The 22,899-nt window shown below is 42.0% G+C and overlaps 2 protein-coding genes across 2 annotated transcripts; one reads left to right on the top strand and one right to left on the bottom strand.

Moving 5' to 3' along the window:
* Positions 1-1,904: 1,904 nt before the first annotated feature.
* On the top strand, positions 1,905-10,077 carry LOC149817523 (uncharacterized). The gene is made up of 3 exons (XM_089984756.1): positions 1,905-2,138; positions 3,575-3,729; positions 9,786-10,077. Exons 1-3 carry the CDS (start codon positions 1,955-1,957, stop codon positions 9,948-9,950), a joined length of 504 nt encoding a protein of 167 aa, XP_089840882.1. The 5' UTR covers positions 1,905-1,954; the 3' UTR covers positions 9,951-10,077.
* A 1,695-nt stretch (positions 10,078-11,772) lies between these two features.
* LOC149817522 (F-box protein At2g02240-like) lies at positions 11,773-22,659 on the bottom strand. Its single transcript, XM_089985437.1, is given in 5 exon segments — positions 11,773-12,437; positions 20,804-20,850; positions 20,852-20,923; positions 22,392-22,572; positions 22,574-22,659. Coding segments are annotated over 5 exon segments (897 nt in total). The 3' UTR covers positions 11,773-11,926.
* Between the last annotated feature and the right edge of the window lie 240 nt (positions 22,660-22,899).

Raw genomic sequence — 22,899 nt, 5'->3', positions numbered from 1 at the left:
CAAGAGTGATCGAGTTCATAGGTGGGCTTGGTCATACTGGGGATGCAAATGATCTGTTTGGATGTGGGCATTACCAAAACCTGCATTGTCAGAACTAGGGGTGGTAAACGAGTAGAATTGCAAATGGGTCAGATATGGGATGGGTTAGGATTGACCAATCCCTGGATTTGTCTTTCAATGAATGAGTTCAATTTCGGATCTGGATCTGACTTGAAAGTCATGACAGAAAACGGTTGGTTGAGACCAGGTTACTGCACAGTTCTGAACCTATTTATTAATCCCATTGTAATTTTTTTTTTTAAAGTCTAGCAGCTGGGGTTCGGCTGACAAGTTATACAACTATACCATTGGGTTTTGAACCTGCAACTTCCGAACACAAGGTGACCTGCACTAGCTGCTCCTACCAGACTAGCGGAGCCCCGTTGGATGGATATGATTAAACCCGGCATTATTTGATCTAAATCCGACTTGAATTTGGATATGGATTGTCTGAATATGATATTATGGCTCGGATCCATTTTAGAATCGGGTCAGAGCTGCAACCGTTTTGCAACCCATTAAACGAGTCAAACGAACTGATCTTGAGGTGTTCAAGCTCAGCCCATTTTTGTAGCGAGTCTAGCTTGCTTTAGCTGATGTCAAACCCAAGCCAGATGTGTTGACTTTGAGTTGTTTCTTATTGATACGCAACTGAAAACAATTGGGTTTGAACTCCAGATCTACTTACCCGAGTTCAAAATGCTTGTTTGTGTATATAGGATAAGTCTCTGGTGCTGATGTGCATATACGGTATCAATGAGTTGAAACAAACAATAACTTATTGCTCGTGTTGTTTTAAGTGAATGTAAGCTTATAGTCATTATCTACATAGTCTATTTGCTAGAGATAGACTTTTGAATCACCAAAGTCTGGTTTATGTACAAGTTCTTTTGGTGACTAAAATATCAACGATCATAAATGAGTTAATTTTTTATAACTTAAAAATATATTTTTTATCAAAAAAACATGATACGAGGATTGATCTCTATCAAGTTGACTATGTTGATTGAGTGAGTTGCGACTCAAAGAATATATATATATATATATATATATATATATATATATATATATATATATATATATATATATATATATATATATATATATATATATATATAATATATATATAATATATATATAATATATATATATATAATATATATATATATATATATATATATATATATAGAGAGAGAGAGAGAGAGAGAGAGAGTCATTAGAATATGAAAACTAGAAATACGAGCATTTTTAGCCCTTTTTGTTGCAAATCCAACTATCTCGATGTGCATGGCATGGTGAATTTGCTAGGAATCAGTGTATTTTAGATGAAAATTGTGATTTTTGAATACTTGAATATTTATGAAGATTATGAGCCATTGATTTTAAAGCCTTAAAAAAATCTCGTTTATGCATTAAAATCTGATGATTCAAGAGCTGGTTCTTATAAGACCAAGTATGCAGATCATATTTGTATGGTTAGATTCAAGAAAAAAGAACAGAAAAATCTATGATCTCTTTCTCTCTCTCTCTCTCTCTCTCTATATATATATATATAAAAGAGAACTGAAGTGTGAACTATTGCATTTTTAGTATTTCATTTTTTTTTGCAAATCCAAGATGGTCCATTTGCTGGGGATGAACTGTTGGATCATGTTTTTTTGCATCGGCTCAGTCTGTTATATCTACGGTCGTCATGCCATAAAACTCGGAAACTAGGACCCTTGCCCTCACAAAAAATCTAACCTTGACTGCCTGTCTAGCAGAAAAGGCCCCGCCCCACTACGCCAACCCCCTGGGCGTAAATGCGCAGCGTGGTGGGTAAGGGGACGCGAGTTTAGTCTTAGTTGGCGGTCCGATTACTGGATCTGCTCTCTTATTTGATTGAGCAGGCGAGAGGAGAGAGAGGGCGCAAAAAATGGGAACGATTTCGGGCTGCCACTGTCTTCTCCCTCCTCCTCTCTCCCGCTCCTTGCCAACAACCCACCCACCACCTCTCCCTCGATGCTTCCTCCGAACCCCAATTCCCAAAACTGCAACACCAACGAGGATGACAATCCAATGCAGATGCAGCAGCAGTAGCCCACCGCCGCCCAACTCCGGTACTCTAGCTCTTACCTTTCTTTCTCTATCCATTCTCTCTCTGTGCTTCAGAATAACATGTTCAGTTCGATTCACATGCCACCAATAAATCCAAAACCGCTGTTGTATGGTTTTTGTCGGTTACACCAACAAATTTTTTTAGTTAATTAGTTTTGGTGAAAGGCAATCCTCCTTTGTTTCTGGGTTGGTTAAAGGCTAGAAAGTCCGTATGCTCAATTAAAAAATGTAAAATCTGCAAATCTGCCCAACTAATTTCATGCGGGTACCTGTTGTTTTCGACCCATGTATGCCTAAAGTTCAAGTTGGTTGTTTGTCTTGTGCATTCCTTCATCCAATCTCTCTGTCTCTTCTTGTTTGCTTGAAAACTATCCGGCTTGACTATTTCCATCCTATGCTCCTGCTTTATTGATGCAATTTAGTTTATTGGATAACTACGGAATGCTGTTACTGTTTCAATGTGCTTTTCCAACGGGAGCTGCATCAATTAGTGTGTTTTTTCTAAGCATAAGATTATGGTTGTGTATCCTGCCGGCAAGGGCTCCGCCATTCTAGTTAGGGGCGACCATTGTTTGTCACCTGATATGGGACGGCCACGGCTCAAAACCCACAGGGGGCACCCCTTTCCGCAAGGTCGAAGCTGGGTGTACTCCTTGGTGGGCAAGGGAGACCTCAAATGTTTTACCAGACCGGAGGCCTCCCAATGTGCCGTGGGCGATGGGTTTTTCCTTGGCCTAGTTAGCCTATCAACCTAGAAAAGGAAAAGGAAACTACCACCTACCTGAAACATCATGTTTTGAGTGAATAATGGCCGTTCAATTTGTAGCCATCGATGAAGTGAAACTGGTTTATTGAAGTTGTTGAAGGTTTCTGCTTTTCCATCCTTGATGCAAACATGCTCCATATTTACTGCCGTACTGACATTTCCTATATCATTGAGAGCAGATCAGCTACAAGGAACCTGAAAAAAAAAACCTCCTTGGGACTGTGGATGCTGTTCATCAGAGCAACATTGGAAAGACACCCAGAATGTTGTGTTTTGAGTGGATTTTAGCTGTTCAGTTTGGAGCTTTCGATGCCATTAATCTATAGGGTAAACTGCATCGCAAAGGCCTGTGGGCTGCCCGTCCACATGAGGGGCACTCATTTGTCTGGGCTTTGAGTTTGATTTGTATTGAAGATGAACAACATCCAGGTGCCTTGGACAGTTTTTTGACCAAAGTTTCTTGGAAACGATCCACCCTCTATATTGTTTCTAGTGGTGCATGGCACAAGGTGACACAGATTCCATCAATTTAAACAAGAGAAATGAAAATATGCATTGTGATATGTGCTTAGATCCCTTCTCCAGTTATCAGTGAAATGCTACTCAATGAAATGCTACTCATTATTCAGTCACTGCTGCCTTTTTGTTTATTATATTCTGGATATTATGCAGGTGAAAATGATAGCAAAGTTGTTCTAGATGCCTTTTTCCTTGGAAGGGCTTTTGCAGAGGCACTTAATGAACGGGTTGGGTCAACAATCGGCGAATTCTTGAGTGTGATTGGTCAGTGGCAGGCTGAGCAGCAAAAACAAGTTCAGGATTTCCAGGTACAAATCATGATTCAGGTATCTTTGGATGTTTACAAAGTTGATGCAGTGGAGGGCGGTCGGCTGCGATGATCCGGTTTGCTGAAATGGTTGGCACTATCCTCCCGACTGTGCAACATGCAATAACAAGTGGAAAGAGTCGACAGCCACCCAAAACGTGGTGTTGTCTGGTTTTCTTTATTTGAATGGAGCCTCAATTAAACGGTCGATGAAAACAATTGGAAAGAAGAACTAACAAGGCGTAAAAACAAACAACGCAAGCCAATGGAATAAACGAATGTCAAAAGAAAAGAAACTGCTGAAAGAAAAAAAAGAACTGCTGTTGCGATTTCAATGTTCTCTGTCCTTCACAAAACCCTAGGCAGGGTATTAATAATGCCTAGCTGGATCTGGGTCTCCGATCCAGTCCTTGGACCCGAGACAACTCGTTGCCGTTGTACCCGTTGCTGCTGGTGGATCGGGGCGTTGACACTGTGCAGTGTTGCTTCCAGCCTGAGCTCGCCTTGAATAGGTACGCAGGGCACCACGTCCTTGCGCTAGGGCACCACGTCCTTGCGCTGGGGCACCATTGTTTGGGTCTGATCGTTTGTCCCATGGGAGTCCAGACCCATGGACCCGCTCGGGTCACTCTGTGTAAACTGGGCTCGGTCCTGCTCTGCATCATTCTCCCCTGGTTGGGAAGAAGTCGGCACTGACGACTTGTTTTCTCTACAATAAGCATATAGATCAGACACATGGAAGATAGGCGGAACGTGCCAATCTTCAGGTGGTTCAAGGAGGTAAGACCGGTAAAATAGGCGCGCGAGCCGGGGAAACCCGGTCTCCTTGGTGGGAAGAAGAACTATCTTATGACCCTTAAAGATAAATGTGTATGTGTTCTTACGGCCATCATGGATGGTCTTACGGTCAAACTCTCAGGAATGTATATATTCTAACATGGCATCCAAGCAATGCGTCGCACATGATGTCCAAAAATATGTTTTTCCTGCTGTTAACATATTTTCAGCTACCACATAATTTGGTGCATTATCTGTAATGAATTGTACCACATTACTTTCACCAACTTCTTTAACAATTTCTTCAAACAACTTGCATAAATTTGCACCAGTTTTTTCCATGTCGCTGAGTCAACAGACTTCAAAAATATTGTCTTAGATGAGGTGTTCACAAGAAAATTAATTAAGTTTCTTCATTTTCCATCTGTCTAACCATCTGCTATAATGCTGCAATCAACCTTTAGTCATTCCTTTTTAAACTCTTTTAAAATTTCGTGAGTACAATCTACCTCGTCTTTCAAAATTCAGGTTTCGATCTCGTGATAAAAAGGCGGTTTGAACTCTCATCCATAATTTGCAATAGCTTCTACCATTGCACCAAAATATGGACTGTTGCAAAGATTAAATGATAAGGCATTTGCATAAAAAAATCTACCAATAGCACAACATACATTTTTTCTTTCGTCCCTTTTGAAAGTAGTGTTTATTGTGGTTTTTCGTGCTTCTTTGTTAAAAAGGATGTCCATAGGACCACCTCTACTTGTTTTTGCATCACTACATGATCCACTGGTTTCTTTGTTCACATTATCGTCTCTTGACGATCCAAAATAAATACTCCTGATATCCAACTTGTTTTGTTCTTCTTTTTGTTTTTTTTGCTTCTGATCCTTTAGATGATTCTGAAAAAATCTTTTCACATCAAAAGAAACCGCTTCGCACATACTTACACCATGTTTTGTACCAACTAAGTGGTGTTTTAACCTATAGATGCCCCCCTAGTATGTTTATGACAATAATTGCAAATTATATGTCCTACGAGTTTGGGATCTTTAGTGGGATTTGAAACTTTAACTCTTTGATCCCATCCTACATCTTTTTCCATTGTCCAACTGCAAAAATACATATAAGAAAATATATATTAAGTTATTAATACAAAAAATTAGATTCATATTCAATAAGAATCAACATATATAAATTAAAAACTAATTAAATAACTTGAAAGTTATCAATTACCTCTCTAGTCAAGATGCCTATCATACAGTGAATGTGATTGCACCTGATTTCTTGTCTTAGCGAGCTGGGTGTACTTTCTGGTGGGCAACCAATTCTACTTTCCTGATAACAGAAAATTAATGACTTTGTCTCCGATTATAAAACATGTAATCATACCCATTAGATGTGAAAACCATGCAGGCTTTAATCACTGTCTATCCATATGGAGGCTTGAATCTGATTCGGATTATTCATCAGGTACTCTTTTCTTTACCAAATTCAAATAACCGGACTTATATTCAGTCAAATATCCAATCTAAATCCCAAGTGTTGACATTCCTCCCTCTCTCTCACACACACACACGACATGCTAAGTTAGAATTATAGAGACAGACATTGGAAGCTAGAGGTTTTAAGTTGAGTAAGAGTAAGACTGAATATATGGAATGTCGGTTTAGTAAGCAACGAAGTAGTGATGGGAGTGTAGTGAAGCTTGGTGAGCAAGAAATACCGGTGAATGATTATTTCAAATATTTGGGATCCATCATTCAAAAGTATGGAGAAATTGATGGAGACCTAAATCATAGGATAAAGGTTGGGTGGATGAAATGGAAAAGTGCAACTGGAGTGTTGTGCGATCGTAGAATGCCATTGCGGTTGAAGGGAAAGTTTTATAGGACGACTATTAGACCCGCTTTACTATATGGTACAGAATGTTGGGCTGCCAAGAGACATCATATTCAAAAAATGAGTGTAGTTGAGATGCAGATGCTTAGATGGATGTGTGGAAATACATTAAAAGATAAGATTCAGAACGAGGAGATACGTAAGAAGGTAGGTGTTGCACCCATTGAAAATAAGATGCGAGAGAATCGTTTACGGTGGTTTGGACATATTCGGCGAAGGCCTAATGATGCTCCAGTTAGAAGGTTGGAGAAATGGGAAAATATATTAGTTAAAAGAGGTCGGGGTAGGCCTAGGAAGACTTGGATGGAGATGATAGGAAAGGATATGAATGCTTTGAACCTCACCGAGGACATGGCATTGGATAGAAATGATTGGAGGAAAAGGATTCATGTGGAAGACCCAAAATGAATTTCTTTTTTTGGTTCATATCGCTGACCCCAATTGTTTTGGGATGAAGGCGTAGTTGTTGTTGTTGTTGTTGTTTCTTTTGTTACTTGGAATCAGTGTTGTTAAAAATCGGTTCACTAAGTGAATTGTTAAAAAAGATAATATCTGTCCAAATTGAATGGAGTCATTTTTTTTTTAATCAGACCATTACAAAGATTAACTTTTTTATTTTTATAAAACATATAAATGAATCAATTTAGGGTAGAATCAACTTGATTGAGCAAAAAAAAAAACAAATTTTAACCAGCAACTTACATTGGTTGAGTTCATTTTTCTTAGAAGCCATTTCAGAAGTTGAAAGTTTTTATTATCAAGAGAAAAAGTAAGTTCAATATGAAAAAATGAATAGTCACTAAAACAATACATTTACATAATCAATCAATTGTTGTTTTCACATGAATACATCATAATTAACTTGTTATAATCAAATTGGACGAAATTGAGATAACATCAATATCATATGGTACAACACAACTTTAACTCTCATTATTCGTGCATTTAAAAGATTGTTTTAATTCACCTTTTCAATGTTTCGTAGGCACTTCTTGCTTTTTCATTCCATGTGAACTTGTAAAAATATCATTTCCACTCATGGCATCACTTTTTTATTTTACTTCCATGTTTAGCAACCTTGTTTTGGATCCTAATCCAATCATGCATACCGTGCGGAGAGAGAAGAGAGAACGAAAGGGACTTGTAAAAATATCATTTCCACTCCTAGCGTCACTTTTTTTATTTTACTTCCATGTTTAGCAACCTTGTTTTGGATCCTAATCCAATCATGCATACCGTGCAGAGAGAGAAGAGAGAACGAAAGGGAAGTGAGCATACCTGACCTCCGAGAGAGGAAGAGTGAGCCGGCGCAGAGTGGAAGTGGTGGCGATGTGGGCGATGATGGCGAATGAGGAGCGTGAAGAGAGGGACAACGAGTGGGAGAGGAGAGGGAGAGCAAGTTGGAGAGGGGAGGGACAACGTGCGTGAAGGAGGAACGTGGGCTTTTTAAGCAATGCTTAAAAAAACCCTAATTTGTGGTCAAATGAGGGCTTTGACCCTCATTTGACTATGAAAATTTAAGGCGTGTACGCCTCAGTGTGAGGCGCGCCTCAAGGCGTATGAGGCACACGCCTCGGGGCTTTTGCGCTTTGTACGTGCGCCTCAAGGCATAAAGCCCCTCACCTTGAGGCGAGGCACACTTTTTGTGCCTTGAGGCGCTTTTTTAATAACACTGCTCTGAACATAATACTGGTGCATGTTATTGAAAAGCGTACTTGAAAAGTTTGTAAGATTTCCCATCCTTCGATGTTTTATCTCCTCTCAAACACCTAGCAAGCTATGTCACATGGGTGTGGGTGCGGGACTGCGGCACTTCCAAAAAAACCGGGTGCGGGGGTGCGGCTAATATATATATATATATATAGTCCAAAAGTTGGACATAAATGACCCTAGGTGCATTGACTGCACCCAGGGTCAGGTTGACCGCATCGGGTGCGGGTGCGGCACTTAGTTGGAGAATCCCTCTGACATATATTAAAAAAAAATTCTTGGCAATTTTTTTTTTAAAGTCCAAAAAATTGAACCAAAATGACCCTGGGTGCGTTGACTGCACCCAGGGTCGGGTTGACCGCAGCCGTGTCGCGTCGCGTCGACGAGGGTGCAGCACCCTTCTAGCCGAATCCCTGTGACATAGCTAGCAAGGGTCAATGGCATGAAACAACCACTGCTTGAGGATTATGACACTTCCTGAGTTCTAGATGCAAGTGTGTCCTAACAAAAACTGTATCTCCATTGGGCTGGGTGTCAGCCTCATCTAATTCCCACCACCTGTCTTAAACTTTTCTTGAGAGCTGGGCATCATGTTCAATGCACTATCAAGTCTGTCCCAACTCCAACATCTATAAACCTAACATTTCATGAGTGCCATGTAGAGGAGTAGTTCTTGCCCAGCTTAACAATCATTCTGCCAGCAGTTATGCGTTGTTGATTGCTGATTGGGAACTAGCGAGTTTGGGGTAGGCTTTAAAAATTTTACTTTTCCTGAAGCCTTCTAACTTTGGACGAAAGGGCTGATCCATTTGATTGTAATAGCCATTCTATGATTTGGTAAGGGCTGATCTTTATATGATGGTTGCTTTGTGAAAGAGGTAACTTCTAGTTGATAAAATTGGGTTTTCTTAATGCAGAACTGCAGGCATTTGTGCCAGTTAAATAACTGAACTTAAGCATGTTGTGAAGTAAGGCTTTCCTTTATATCTAATCTATGTGGCTCTGAATTGAAGTATCTAGTTTTCACTTTTACTGAAAATATTATTATGTTTTTTGTGTTTGAAAATTCTTAAAAAATATTTTTTTCGGAATGCAATAGAATGGTTTTTGACTGCCGTTGGTTTGAATCATATCACTAAATTACTTAACATTGATTTCTTCTTAAATCCATTATAGAAAATTCCCGAGTGTTTGTACAGTATTCCAACTTTGGTTGTTTTTTGTGGGTTTAACCAGAAATAACATGCAGATTGCTGAGGACTTGCTACTTTCTGGATTAGGAAGAAAAGGAAAGTAAATTGTAGAAACCACTCAGGATTTTGTTGGATTTGGTGCAAGTTCCGAACTTTAGGGAGCATTGGTGTAATCTGACCCAATTATGGTATTGCAACATATAAGAGGGCACTTCTATCTTAACTTAGTTTAGACTGTTGAGGTGCAAGTGTGTCTGATCTTTGTCAAGATGGAGGACCTGAGCTGATAGATACAAGTCAGCCTCATCTCTCCCTACCAATGCCCATGCTCAAGTCCTGAGTTAGGCCCCTTCTACACAATTCAAAGGGTTGATTTCTCTTTTCTTCTGTGATGGTGGGGTTCTGTCTGTCATGTAATATGAGGTCACTCTGTTTCCAACGGACAATTTAGTTTACTGACTAGAGTTGATCCATGTAGGAGGAAGTGTTGGAGAGAGCAAAAAAAGCCAAGGAGAAAGCTTCCCGGGAAGCCGTGGCAGACCGGGGGCCTGTGACTAAGTCATTGACAGCATCAACAGGCAATGAAGTTCCTGCCGTTCCATCATCATCAGACACTACCAAGCCTGACACCAATAAAAAATAGTATGAAGGATTGGTTGGATCTGCCGCTCTACCATATGGCACTCCAGTTTCATGTTCTTTTATGATCGTATATGTATAATTCAGGCCCAATTTGTTGATTGGATGCAAAAGGAAGAACTCTTTTAGCAGGTTCTCTGTTCTCAGTTGTTTTGCTTTTACACTTTGCACGGATACACCTTTTATCCTTCATAATGTATTGAAGAGTCGAACTGCCCTTAACAAGAGATATCAATATATATAGTGTATAAAAAAAATGCAGACAAATACAAGGTCAGAATGCTATTCTCACTTTTTTCATATTATTTATTTATTTGTTTGTTTGTAGATTTAGAGTAGCTACTCATGCAAGGAATGGATCCAGCTGATACAATCTTGATTCACTTTACCACTCCATATGATTTTAATTAAATTGATGGAAAAAGGCTAACTTGCGGTCTGGTTAAATAGATTCGAGTCGGGGGTGAGCTCAGCCTGAAACCTGAGTAGACTGGGGCTTAATAGAGCAAGCTACCTCACATGCATACTGTATGGGCACGATAGGATATGTAGTTATGAACTTGAGATATGAATAATACGTGTTTTTTTATGGAAAGTAGGACACGAGGACATGTATTTTAATTTTCTTTTATACGTTAAAAATTTATAAGTTTAATATATACAAATATATTTTATTTTTAGAGAATACGAAAAAGATTGAAAAATATGTACCAAGTGACAACTGGGTTGTCTTCCTGTCTATAGACGCATGACCCCAACCAGCGTGACCTATTGTCATAGTAAGAACGATGGTGTTGGGACTGGGTAAAATGATTTTCCAATGGGGCCCAACCCAATTACCATTTACATGGGCCCTTTTATTGGGTTTGGCTCCTTGGCGCAATAGGGCCCAGCCCTAGGCTGGGAAACAAGCTGAGCCGTTTGTGACTTGGCTCATGTTCGACTCGGAAAGGGCTTGTTCAAACTTGTAAAATAAGCTCGATCGGCAAGCTGAATATAAACAATATGAAATATATTTTAGATATACTTTACATGTGTGTTTTTATAACCCTATTTCTTTCAGCTCTAAAACAATGTACTTGTTTTTATAAACAAGATAGCTTGAGCTTGGATGGTTTAACTCAAGCTCATTTTGAGCTCAAAATCGGCTTGGGTCACCATAGGAATGAACCAAGCTTGAACATTTCAAGCTTGTCTCGTTCAGCTTCCTTACCAGCCCTAGTCCAGCCTGAGCCTTGAAGAACTTGGCGGAGGTGTGGGAAGGCTTGTGTGAAGTGGTACAATTCAAGGGTAATTGATGCAGGAGTAGAGCGACATATATTTGGGTCCACATGATTCATTGGATCACTTGAAATTCATATTTTTTAGTTTGGATTTTTTTTTTGGATCATTATAACGGATATTAAATCCAAGTAATTGATCTGTATTCCATTTTAGCAATTTAAGTAGGATTGAGATTTGCTTTCTTAGGTGTTTATCTAGATAGGAAACCTAAAACATTTGAGTTTGTACTATCTCATTGAGAGGAGAAGAATTTAAGGTAGAGTTGAGATTGATGTGACAATTTGTTATTTTCATTTTATTTCAGTTATTTCCTGTTTTTAATTCATTCAGTTATTCTAATGAATTCCGTGCAATTTCCCTTATATTTTCTGTTCCTCTTAGATAAACTTGTAGTTGGGTAGAATTTTCTGTAATCCATAACAGACATAAACGAAAAACACTTTCTTGAATTCATTACAGTGGAAATTTTTACAATTCGTAGCTTCAAACCTCCACAAAACCAGCAAACCAGTTTATAAGACTACTACTACTACTAGTAGTAGTAGTAGCGCTGCGGCAACCTGTAAACTACTCAATACACGCCAAAAATGAAATGAAAAGCAAGGAGTAATGAACATTATACGGACTTCATGCACCGAAGGTAATGAAATAGCAGACGCGCAGATACTCATGTGCATGCACAACTAGAGCAGTTAGTTAGATTTGAGGTTTGATTTGGGGCCTAAATTCAATCCCTTCAAGCACAAGCCCACTCTTCCAATGACCGCCATTCACTTCCATCATACTGAACTCCACTTTCCCACCATCATGATCATCATCCGTGAAGAACGCCCCGATCTCAACCTCCATCCATTCACCACCATCCTCCCTTGGGTGCAGGTCGACCGGGGACCGCATCGACATGAGGTGCCCATCGGGTCTGAAGCTCAGGAATCTTCCCAACCCATACCTGTGGCTGTGAGTGGGGAGCGGCGGGGTCTCGCTGCGTTTCTCCAAATGTATGAAGACATCACACTTGGAGGCGAGAGCACCGTCGCACATGCTGAGAGAAAGCTCGGCCTGGACCAAGTGAAAACCGAACGAATGGGTGTTGTGCTTTACAATGAAGTATGCTGCGTACTGGGTGCGTGGGGAGAGTTCAGAGGCTTTGATTGCGCCCCGGATCTCCAACCAGCACACTTGCAAGAGCTCAGCCACCTCCGGAAACCTGCAAGTAGGACACTGTCACTGATCAAACAAACACCACAACTGCCATTCATCACAACGGTTCTACCATCCGTAAAATACTTAAATGTCATGTTTTGCTTTCAATTAATTATATGATTACGGTACACCAAAGGCAAGGCAGTTGCCAAAACTGAGGAGATGGGTTCACCGCGAGGCCAAGAAGAGATGGCTGCAACTGTCAACAAACTGGTGAAAGATATGACTTTGCACAATGAATCAATTTTACGCGCAGTTGAATCATTCGGTGGACTGAATGATGTGGTGGCGAGCCTGCAAGAGCAGGTGAACTTACTGATGGGGCAGGTCATTGCATTGACGACAACAATGGCCGACTTGCAGAATTAAGTATGAAAGCTTCAGTTGAAAAACCGCATATTCCAGCGGTCAGTGACCCTAAATGGGAGAAATGGTGAGAGGTCATCAAGGATTGATGTACTAAGACCAACAAAGTTTAATGGTTCTCGAGACAGCAAGACCATTGAGAACTTTTTGTTCTAAGTAGAAGACTACTTGAATATTCAAAATGTGACACTTGAAGATCTCAGGATTAAGGCCGCATCATCGTTACTAGATGGTGATGCTATCTGATGCAGCCTTCACGCGTTTTACCGAAAGCAGTGAAGGCACAACCATGAGATGCAGTCTTCAGCCCTCACGTTTCCAGATGGTGGTTGTGAAAGGTAATACCCACACGATTGTACACTGAACATGCTAGAGTAACAATGACCAACCACGACGGCGAGGCTGGATTCCTTTTATTTCAATCTCAATAACAATAAACGAGGTACTTAATAAAATGAAAGGTAAAGACAAATACTAATAGTAACAGGGAAGCAAAGAAAATGGCTGAAAAAAAGGAATCCTGCTGAAAAGCGACTGCAATTATTCTTCAAAGAAAAGGTCCCCTCACACAACCCTAGACAGGATTTTTAAAGCTGATCACCGGATTTGGGCCTTGGGTTTGGATCCGGACCCAAGACCGTTTCAATTTAGAACCGGGTCTTCCCTCTTCTGGAATAGGTGCATATTACATCCCTGCATCGGGTCCCCTCACCTGTGATCGGATCCTGCTACTAGATCCGACCGTCTATTCCCTGTGATGGGTCGGGTTCCTTGGTCGTGTCAGGGTGGCGCTGTTCAACCTGCTTTGGTACAGTCTGCTCTGCATCATTCTCCCCTGGTTGGGAAGAAGTCGGCTCTGACGACTTGTTGTCCCCACAGTAAGCATATAGATCAGACACATTGCAAATCAGAGAAATGTTCCAAGCTTCGGGCAGTTCAAGGAGGTAGGCATTCAGACCCAATCGTCGGAGGACCTTGAAGGGGCCATATTTCTTAGGGCTCAATTTACTATATGTACTGACTGGGAAACGCTCTGGACGTAGGTAAACCCAAACTAACTGACCGACTTGAAACTGGATGTCGCGACGACCTTGGTCAATGAAAGCTTTGTACGCTTCGTAACTCTCAACGAGTTTGGCTCAGACTTGCCTATGTATATCACGCATGTATTCAACAACATCAAAGGCGTCTGAGGCTAGGTCAGGGAGACTGGACACTGGAGCTAAATCTACGACATGAGTGGGTGACCGACCATAAATAACTTGAAAAGGAGATCTGCCTGTGGATCTATTGATGGAGCTGTTATATGCAAACTCGGCTTGAGGCAAGACTAGGTCCCAGGTTTTGACATTTTCCCCCACTAAACTCTGTAACAAGTTTCCTAAAGTGTGATTCACAACTTCGGTTTGGCCATCGGTTTGAGGGTGATACGCGCTACTGAACTGAAGTTTGGTCTTCAATAAAGCCCATAATGATTTTCAGAAATGGCTCATAAAGCGCATGTCACGATCAGAGGTCATCGTGCGGGGTAACCCATGGAAGCGGGCGACATCCTTGAAGTAATAGGAAGCTACTAATGAGGCGTCGGTGGTTAGCTTACACAGGACAAAAATAGCCATTTTGGAAAACCGGTCAACAACGACTAAAATGCGGGGATGTAATACACACCTATTCCAAAAGAGGGAAGACCCGGTTGCAAATTGAAACGGTCTCAGGTCTGGATCCAGACCCGAGACCCAGTTCCAGTGATCAGCTTTAAAAACCCTGTCTAGGGTTGCATGAGGGGACCTTTTCTTTGAAGAATAACCACAGTCTCTTTTCAGCAGCATTCCTTTTTTTTCAGCCATTTTCTTTGCTTCCCTGTTACTGTCAGTATTTGTCTTTACCTTTCATTTTATTAAGTACCTTGTTCATTGTTATTGAGATTGAAATAAAAGGAATCCAGCCTCGCCATCGTGGTTCGACATTGTTACTCCAGCATGTTCAGTGTACAATTATGTGGTGTTACCTTTCATAGCCACCATCTGAAAACGTGAGGGCTGAAGACTGCATCTCGTGGTTCTGCCTTCGGCAAAACGCGTGAAGGCTGCATCACTATCGCTTGGTGGAGCTAGAAGCACAGTGACATTGAGAGGGGTCAATGCGTGATAGACACCTTTGACGATTTTAAAATAGAGTTGCACAACTACTTCATGCCAAGGAATGTGCAGAGGCAGGCGTATCGAATGGTTCATGAGCTTAAACATACTGGTTCGTTAAAGACTATGTCAAAACGTTCCAAAAGCTTATGCTGAAGGTGCCTAACATGCCAGAAGATGACAAGCTCAACTGGTTCATTGTGGGACTTCAGCCATATGTAGAGTCTGCAGTAAAAAAGAACAACCCCCATATTTTTAAAGATGCATATGTGGCGGCCGAGCACTTAGTTCACACTCAGCGCAAGCCTTTCACCCCATCAACTAAAGTTTGGAAAAAGCCTAATCACAGAAGCAAGAAGAATGAGCGACGCGATGATAAAGGTGAGGCATCGACATGCCATCAATCCGCCAAGAAACAGAATTACCCAAAGTATAACAACAACAACAACAAGGGTGTGGTTGTGACATGTTGGTTCTGTAGCGATAGACATATCGACAGGCAGTACCCCTAGCACCTCGTGAATGACGACGAGCAAGCCTATGTAATGCACAAGGAATGCAGTGATACTGAATGCAGCGACACTAAGATTATGCAACCACGGATAGGAGCCATGCGATCAATCAACGCAGCTAGAAATTGCGCAGTTGAGAACATGCAGGTTATCAAAGAACTGATGTATCTCGAAATCATTACGAATGAAAAGTCTTCTTTAGCTATGGTAGACTCTGGAGCCACACACAACTTTGTCTCAAGGGAAGAGGCAGAGCGGTTAGGCTTGAAGCCTGGGCCAAAGCAGAGAAACATCAAAATGGTAAATTCTGAGGCCAGGCTCATCTTTGGTGAAGCAAGAGATGTAGTTATCTAACTGGGGAGTTGGGTCGACAAAGCCAACTTCTCTGTGGTGCCCCTGGACGATTTTAAGAAAAATCTGGGTATGAAGTTTCTGCAGAGCCAGAATGTTATGATGCTACCAAAGTTTAACACGTTGACGATCATAGGTCTAAACCTATCCCACACAATGCAGTGTCTTACGTAAAAAGGCAAGTCTTCAATGTTATCGGCGATGTAGTTGAAGAAGGGTGTCAAGCATAGGGGTGGCAAAACCTGACACGACCCGCCAACCCGACCTGCCAACCAGCCTCTTAGGCGGGTTCAGGTTGGGGTCAAGCCAACCCATTTAATAAACGGGTCGACCCGCCTAACCCGTTTATTAAACGGGTAGGGTTCGGGTTGGGGGTATGCCAACCCGCCAACCTGGCTGACCCGTTTAATAAACGGGTTAGGCGGGCGGGTCAACCCGCCAACCCGTCTGCCAACCCGCCAACCCATCGACCCGCCAACCCGACCCGTCAACCTGCCCGCAAACATGAGAACCTGTTTACCTAACCCAACCCATTTATTAAATGGGTTGGTGGGTCGTGTCGGGTTACCCGTTTATTAAACGGGTTGGGTTCGTGTTTGCCACAGCCGACCCGTTTAATAAACGGGTCGGGTTTGGGTTGAGGTATGCTGACCCGCCAACCCGTCGGGTCGACCCGCTAACCCGACACGATTGACACCCCTAGTCAAGCATGGAGAGCAGACATTCTTAGTTGTTGTGCATGCAGAAGAAGGAAAGGTAGAAGTAATAGTGTCGTCGACCCTAGCCCCATTGTTGGAGGAGTTTCAGTAGGCGATGCCTCCGAAATTGTCAAAGCGTTTTCCACCAAGACGTGATGTCGACCACAAGATTGAGTTGACCCCGGAAGAGAAGCCTTTCGCAATGGTTCCATACTGCATGGGACCAACTGAGTTAAAGGAGTTGCGCAGGCAGCTAGACAAGATGTTTTTTTCAGATGAAACATGATGACTCCAAACAGTTATGTGTGGATTACCGTGCTTTTAACAAGGTTACAGTGAAGAACTAGTACTCATTGCCACTAATAGCAGACTTGTTCGATCAGCTAGGCAGTGTCTGTATCTTTTTCAAGTTAGATATGCGATCAGGTTACTGACAGGTGAGAATTGTTGAAGGTGATGGGCTGAAAATGACTTTGTCACCCGCTATGGTGCTTATAAATTCTTAGTAATGTCATTCGGGTTGACGAATGTTCTAGCTACGTTCATGACTTTAATGAACCAAATCTTCTACGGCCTTACTTAGACAAGTTCGTGGTAGTTTACCTAGATGATATCATGATCTACAGCAACAACATTGAGGAACATGTCGAACACTTGCGAACAATGTTTCAAGTGCTGAAGGAGAATGAACTTTGTGTCAAACGAGAGAAGTGTCTCTTCGGGCAGGAGAATATCAACTTCCTTGGCCACGTTATAGGGTGTAGTGTGCTACACATGGATGGGCAGAAGATAAGGGTTATCCAAGAATGGGTTCCGCCAAGCAAAGTGTCAGAGTCGCGGTCATTCTTTAGTTTGACAAACTACTATCGATGTTTCATCGAAAGGCTATTCACTCAATTGTTGTGCCCCTCATAGATTTGTTAAAGAAGAATCAAGTATGACTCTAGACAAGAGTGTGCCAAGATGCCTTCGATGACTTGAAAAAAGCCTTAGTGAGGGAGTCAGTGTTGCGACTGCCTGATCACTCAAAACCCTTTGAGGTCCACACAAACACCTCAGACTTTGCCATTGGCAGAGTTATTATGCAGGAGGGTCATCTGATTGCATATGAGAGTCGGAAGCTGAATGATGTAGAGAAGCGTTACACGGTGCATGAACGTGAGATGACCGCTATGGTGTATTACCTTAGAACACGACACTACCTTCTGGGTGTCGAGTTCGTCATCAAGATGGACAATATGGCCACGAGCTATTTTCAGACACAGAAGAATCTAAAGCCTAAACAAGCTCGGTGGCAGATGTTTTTGGCTGAGTTCGACTTTGCCTTGGAGTACAAGGTTGGAAAGACCAATGTTGTTGCGGATGCCCTGAGCCGCAGGACTGAACTAGCAGCTACACGCGTGACGCCTTCTGAATTGCATTTGGAGGGCGCATTGTTGAGCCGCATATGCGAAATGATGCAACAGGATCCGACAACACAACACCTTGTTTCTTTGGCGCGGACAGGAAAGACTCGGCGATTTTGGCTACAGGATGACCTCCTCGTGACAAAAGGGAGATGAATTTTCGTGTCGCGATAGAGAAGCCTCCGCCGAGAACTGCTTAAGGAGTGCCATGATACACTATGGGATGGCCATCCTGGTCATGAGTGAACTTTAGCACTTCCTGAGTGCGGCTACTATTGACCGCAGATGAGGGACAACGTTAATGGATATGATCAAACATGCCTCATTTGCCAGCAATAGGTTGTCAGTCTCCTTGAACCTTTACCAATTCCAAAACGTCCTTGGGATAACATCTCCATGGACTTTATTGTTAGTCTGCCAAAGGTAGAGGGCCTCAGTTCTATCCTGGTTATGGCAGATCGTTTCTCAAAGTATGTCACCTTCATCCCAGCTTCGAAGGAGTACCCTATAGATAAGACTGCAGAGTTGTTTGTAAAGCATGTCATGAAACATTGGGGCATACCAAGGCACATCGTGGATGATCGCAATGCTTGCTTCACGGGCAAATTTTGACATGAAATATTTTGGCTACTTGACTCTAATTTGCTATTTTCAACAAGCTTTTATCCGTAGATAGATGGGTAGACAGAGCGCATCAACAGGATAATTGAGCAGTACCTTAGGCACTTTATTAGTGCCAATCAAAAAAATTGGGTGAAGCTTCTTAACGTGACACAATTTTGTTACAATCTGTAGAAGAGCGAGTCTTCAGGCCACAACCCTTTTGAGATAGCCACGAGGCAGCAACCACTGACCACACACACTTTTGCTGCACAAGAAAAGGGAAGGTCATCTTTTGCTTATCAGTTTGTTTGAGACTGACACGAGTAAAATGAGTTGGTGAAGACATTCTTACATAAGGCGACAAAGAGAATGAAGTGGGCAGATAAACATCGTCGGCCCACTGAGTTTCAAGTTGGAGACCAAGTGTTGGTGAAGTTATATCCAGGACGCACAAACATTTTCCACGGACGGCACCGCAGACTGCTCAAAAATTATGAAGGACCCTTCACCATCACAAAGAAGGTGAGCAAGCTGACGTATAAGTTGGAGTTGCCTCCAGACTTCAAGGTGCACCTAATGTTCCATGTGTATAACCTCAAGCAGTTTCATCTATACGATGGAGATCCGAAACACAGCGTACCACAACACGCTTTCATCATGTAGAGAGCCCCAACAACACAACGAGTTAAAAAGCACATCAGTAAGATCCTTCGTCACAAGGTTAACTACTTGGGCGAAACGAAAAAATATTTAATGTAGTGAGAGAAAATAGCAGAACCAACGTAGGAGCCTGTATTCTGAATGAACAACCGTTATACGACTGAAGTCAAGGCTTACCAAGAAACAGATAGCACCGAGAACGGTGCATGATTTGAAGGGGAGGGGCATGTTCTCTTGCAACTTACATTATAAAGTTGCATGTAAGCTATCTGGTTCAAGTGAATCAATACCCCGAAGGGGTAGCCCGTATGCTTGAACTGTAATAGCCCTTAGGCAAAATTGTAAATGAATTAAATGCGTTGAGCTTTTTTTGTTCACCCTCGTTGTAATTGCTTCTTGTGATTGCAATTCTTTTCTCTTTATTTTTTTTTTGCTCTTTTACACTTTGATTACACAAGCTTTTGCGATTGACAAGCGAGTTGACAAGTAAGATGATAAGAAAAGATTGTCACTGCCCTCGACAAGCAGGGGTCTGCCAAACCCCAACTTGCCTTTTATTAGGGAACCCTGACCTCCCAATATCTCGAAACGTCTCCTTTATTCATAAAAAAAACTTACTTTATGAACACATGGTAGTACAGTAATCTTTCATAGTGTCACTTGTGTCGCTTCTTTCCTTGACTAAGTCAAAAGCATGGGATGTAGTGCGGCTGCAAAGTACACAAAGGACATCCAGAAATAAGAAGAAGCCTTCCTGTACATGTGGTGGTGGTACACCAACAGTCTTTTTAGCCCACCCCACCCCACCCCACCCCACCCCACCGATTCCTTTGAAAATGTCAAGATTTTTTTCAAAAAAGCCAATATAATCTCAAAATTAAAACAATATTTTCAGACGATTGCCTACTTTAAAAAATTTTATTGATGTACTTCCGTTGTGTTTTCATAGTTCTCTCTCTCTCTCTCTCTCTCTCTCTATATATATATATATATATATATATATATATATTTATTTATTTATTTATTTATTGATTTTTGCTTATGCCCGCATCGTCTTGAGCTTTTCTCCAGAAAAGCACAATTTTTTAATTTATCACGAGATTTTCTGTCACCAAGAAAATCCTGATACCAGGATCTATGATTTTGTATTTTATATGATAGAATCCGAGAGCACCATCATGCTGACCTGCCAGTTGTACAAGATCAAGAATCCAAGGATCATATCTGGATCTGTTTTGGAGAAAAATTATACAATTTCACAGGTGTCAGTAGAAGTCTCACAGGTCTTGTTTTCTAAACTCCCCTCCCCAGAGGCTATCAATTTTACAAAGCCAAGTAACCAACAAGTATATATTATTTAATGGGACTTTCCAAGACGATCAAAAGGATTCATTCGTTCTTCGTTAGAAATAAACGGGAGGGACATTTGAGTCGCTGGAACAAAGAGTTTACGACCTGATCCTCAAGTGCCATTCAATTCAAGTATCTAGGGAAAAGTTTTCACTAGAAAACGAAAATCAGATTTTTGCCTTTGAGCGATCAGCCATGGATATATCGAGAAGGATAAAGACAACAAGATCAGGGAAAACGAGAAAAAATCAAAGAGATAGAAGAAGGAAAAGGATATAGAACGTACCTCGAGTCAGGTAGAGGAATCCACCTCCAGTAACGTGGGTCTTCACCCCCACACAATGAACAACTCCCTCGCAGACAGCATGATGCATATCTTCCCGCTTGATCCATCCAGCGACAAACTCTGCACTCACCGCCAAAACCAACATTTCTTATATAGTTTGCCGCTTTGCCCGTAGCAACACCCACACTAAAATAACTTCTTCTACAAGCAATTGATATGACACATATCACATCGATTGCACCTGTGCAGAGGATCCCATGTTGATCCTAACCGTCCAACCGATGCATCTGAATGACTAACATCATGCCACATCTAGGCCAGAGCGTGGACCAATCTTAGTCACTGGACTGATAACGCAGAAACTTCCGCCGTTGGTTGGACGGTTAGGATTGAATGTAGAAAGGATCCCACTATCGTACTTTTTTGTCTTCCATGTCATCTTCCGTAACATGTTTGATTTGCATCCGTCCTTCATTCCTTTCTGCCTCTCCCATTTTGGCTTTCATGAGTTATCCATTTCACCAGGGCACCTTCCGTTTTCAAGTTGTATTTCCTTTTTCGGCTACCATTTTCGTTCATTCTTTACCCCTTTCCTCTTCTGCTGTAACCCTTCCCCATTTTTTTTTGACCATTCTTTCCCATCCTTTTCGCTCGTCTTTTCTGCTTTCTACCTTCTAATTCGTTCTTCTAACTTACAAAGGCGCGTTTAGACGCACCCCTGCATGTGTGAACAAAAACGCCAGGTCGGATTATGGGTGAAAACGGATCTGATTGGGTTGAACAGATTTTTCCTGGATCATAGAACTTAAAATATGATAATCGGATCTGGGTCTATAGCATTTTGTAGGAAGAATATTAGGATTTAATCACGTAAATCAGACGCTTGTTTCCATCCATTTCCGGACCCAAAATCACCGTATGAAGTTCCGAACCAGATTCCTCTCTACAGTTTTTTTTAGAAGAAAGGCAAAATTCCACTCTACAGTCTACCCAATCGGAACCCACTTTGGATTAAATGGGATCAAGGCTGGATGCTAACATATCACCGCCTTTGAGCCGCACACGACCTAAGATTCATCCACGTAAGGATTGAGATCAGGTCATATTGAAAATCACCACCAATGGTATCGAGACAGTGGCCGGTTTGACCGAAAACCCCATCGGATTCAAAGGCCGGACTTAGCAGGTGAGTCTAGGCTAGGCCCAGTCCATCTCAAACTTCCACCCTCTACTTGAGGATGCCCATGGAACAAAACTTTGGGCACCATCCAGTTAACGAAATGACAGAAACACCCTTATTCAAAACCCAGACCTCCCTAGCAGCCTCGCACCAAACCCACGGGCAGTTTCGTCATCAAATAAAATCAAAGGCCAAGGCCTCCATCCATCTTCATCCCAACCGACTAACTAACCGATTCATTGATTATATTCAATCCACACCACACGTCTCAGTAGACACCCGTGGGCCCCACTCTCATTGTTCCAACGAGTGAGATGTGCATTGGAGATTGAATATAACCGACAATCGGTAATGTAGAATATGGCCTTGATCGTCTGTCCATTCTCAGAGAGAGAAAGAGAGATGTACTCTTTTGCCCGAGTCGATGATGAGAGGGGAAGAGCAAAGGAGGAAGAAGAGTTCCTTCTTGGAGGAGAATCCGACGGGAGAGACGGATCGAGAGAGCAGGTCGGGGCAATCGGGCGGGAGCATCTTCTCCCAGACGTAGTCGGAGTCCGCGGCCGATCGGAAACTCGACGAGACGGCCGACGTCCCTCGGCGTCGTCAGAGAGAGGATGTGGGAGATGCAGTTCTCCGGCAGGTCGGAGATTGACGTCGACGACGGAGCGCTCGCCATTCCCGTTCCCTCGAGCGGTTTTTCACCACGCATATGGCCTTTGCTTCTCGAAGATCATAGCCGTCCTTCCATTTATAGAGGCCATACGATAGAATTACCTCCGTTATTACAGAGATATTACCATAGTGCCATGATTTGCGGGCTCCGTTCTGCATATTACCTTTCTTTTCTTGTGCATAAGATTTGAACGCGTTCCGGTTTCGGTTCGGATATCAGTGTAACGGACCTATCCATATCCGT

Source organism: Nuphar pumila, chromosome 13 (assembly GCF_984573655.1).
Source record: "Nuphar pumila chromosome 13, dmNupPumi1.hap1.1, whole genome shotgun sequence".
NCBI lineage: Eukaryota > Viridiplantae > Streptophyta > Magnoliopsida > Nymphaeales > Nymphaeaceae > Nuphar > Nuphar pumila.
This window is presented reverse-complemented; position numbering and strand designations above follow the sequence as displayed.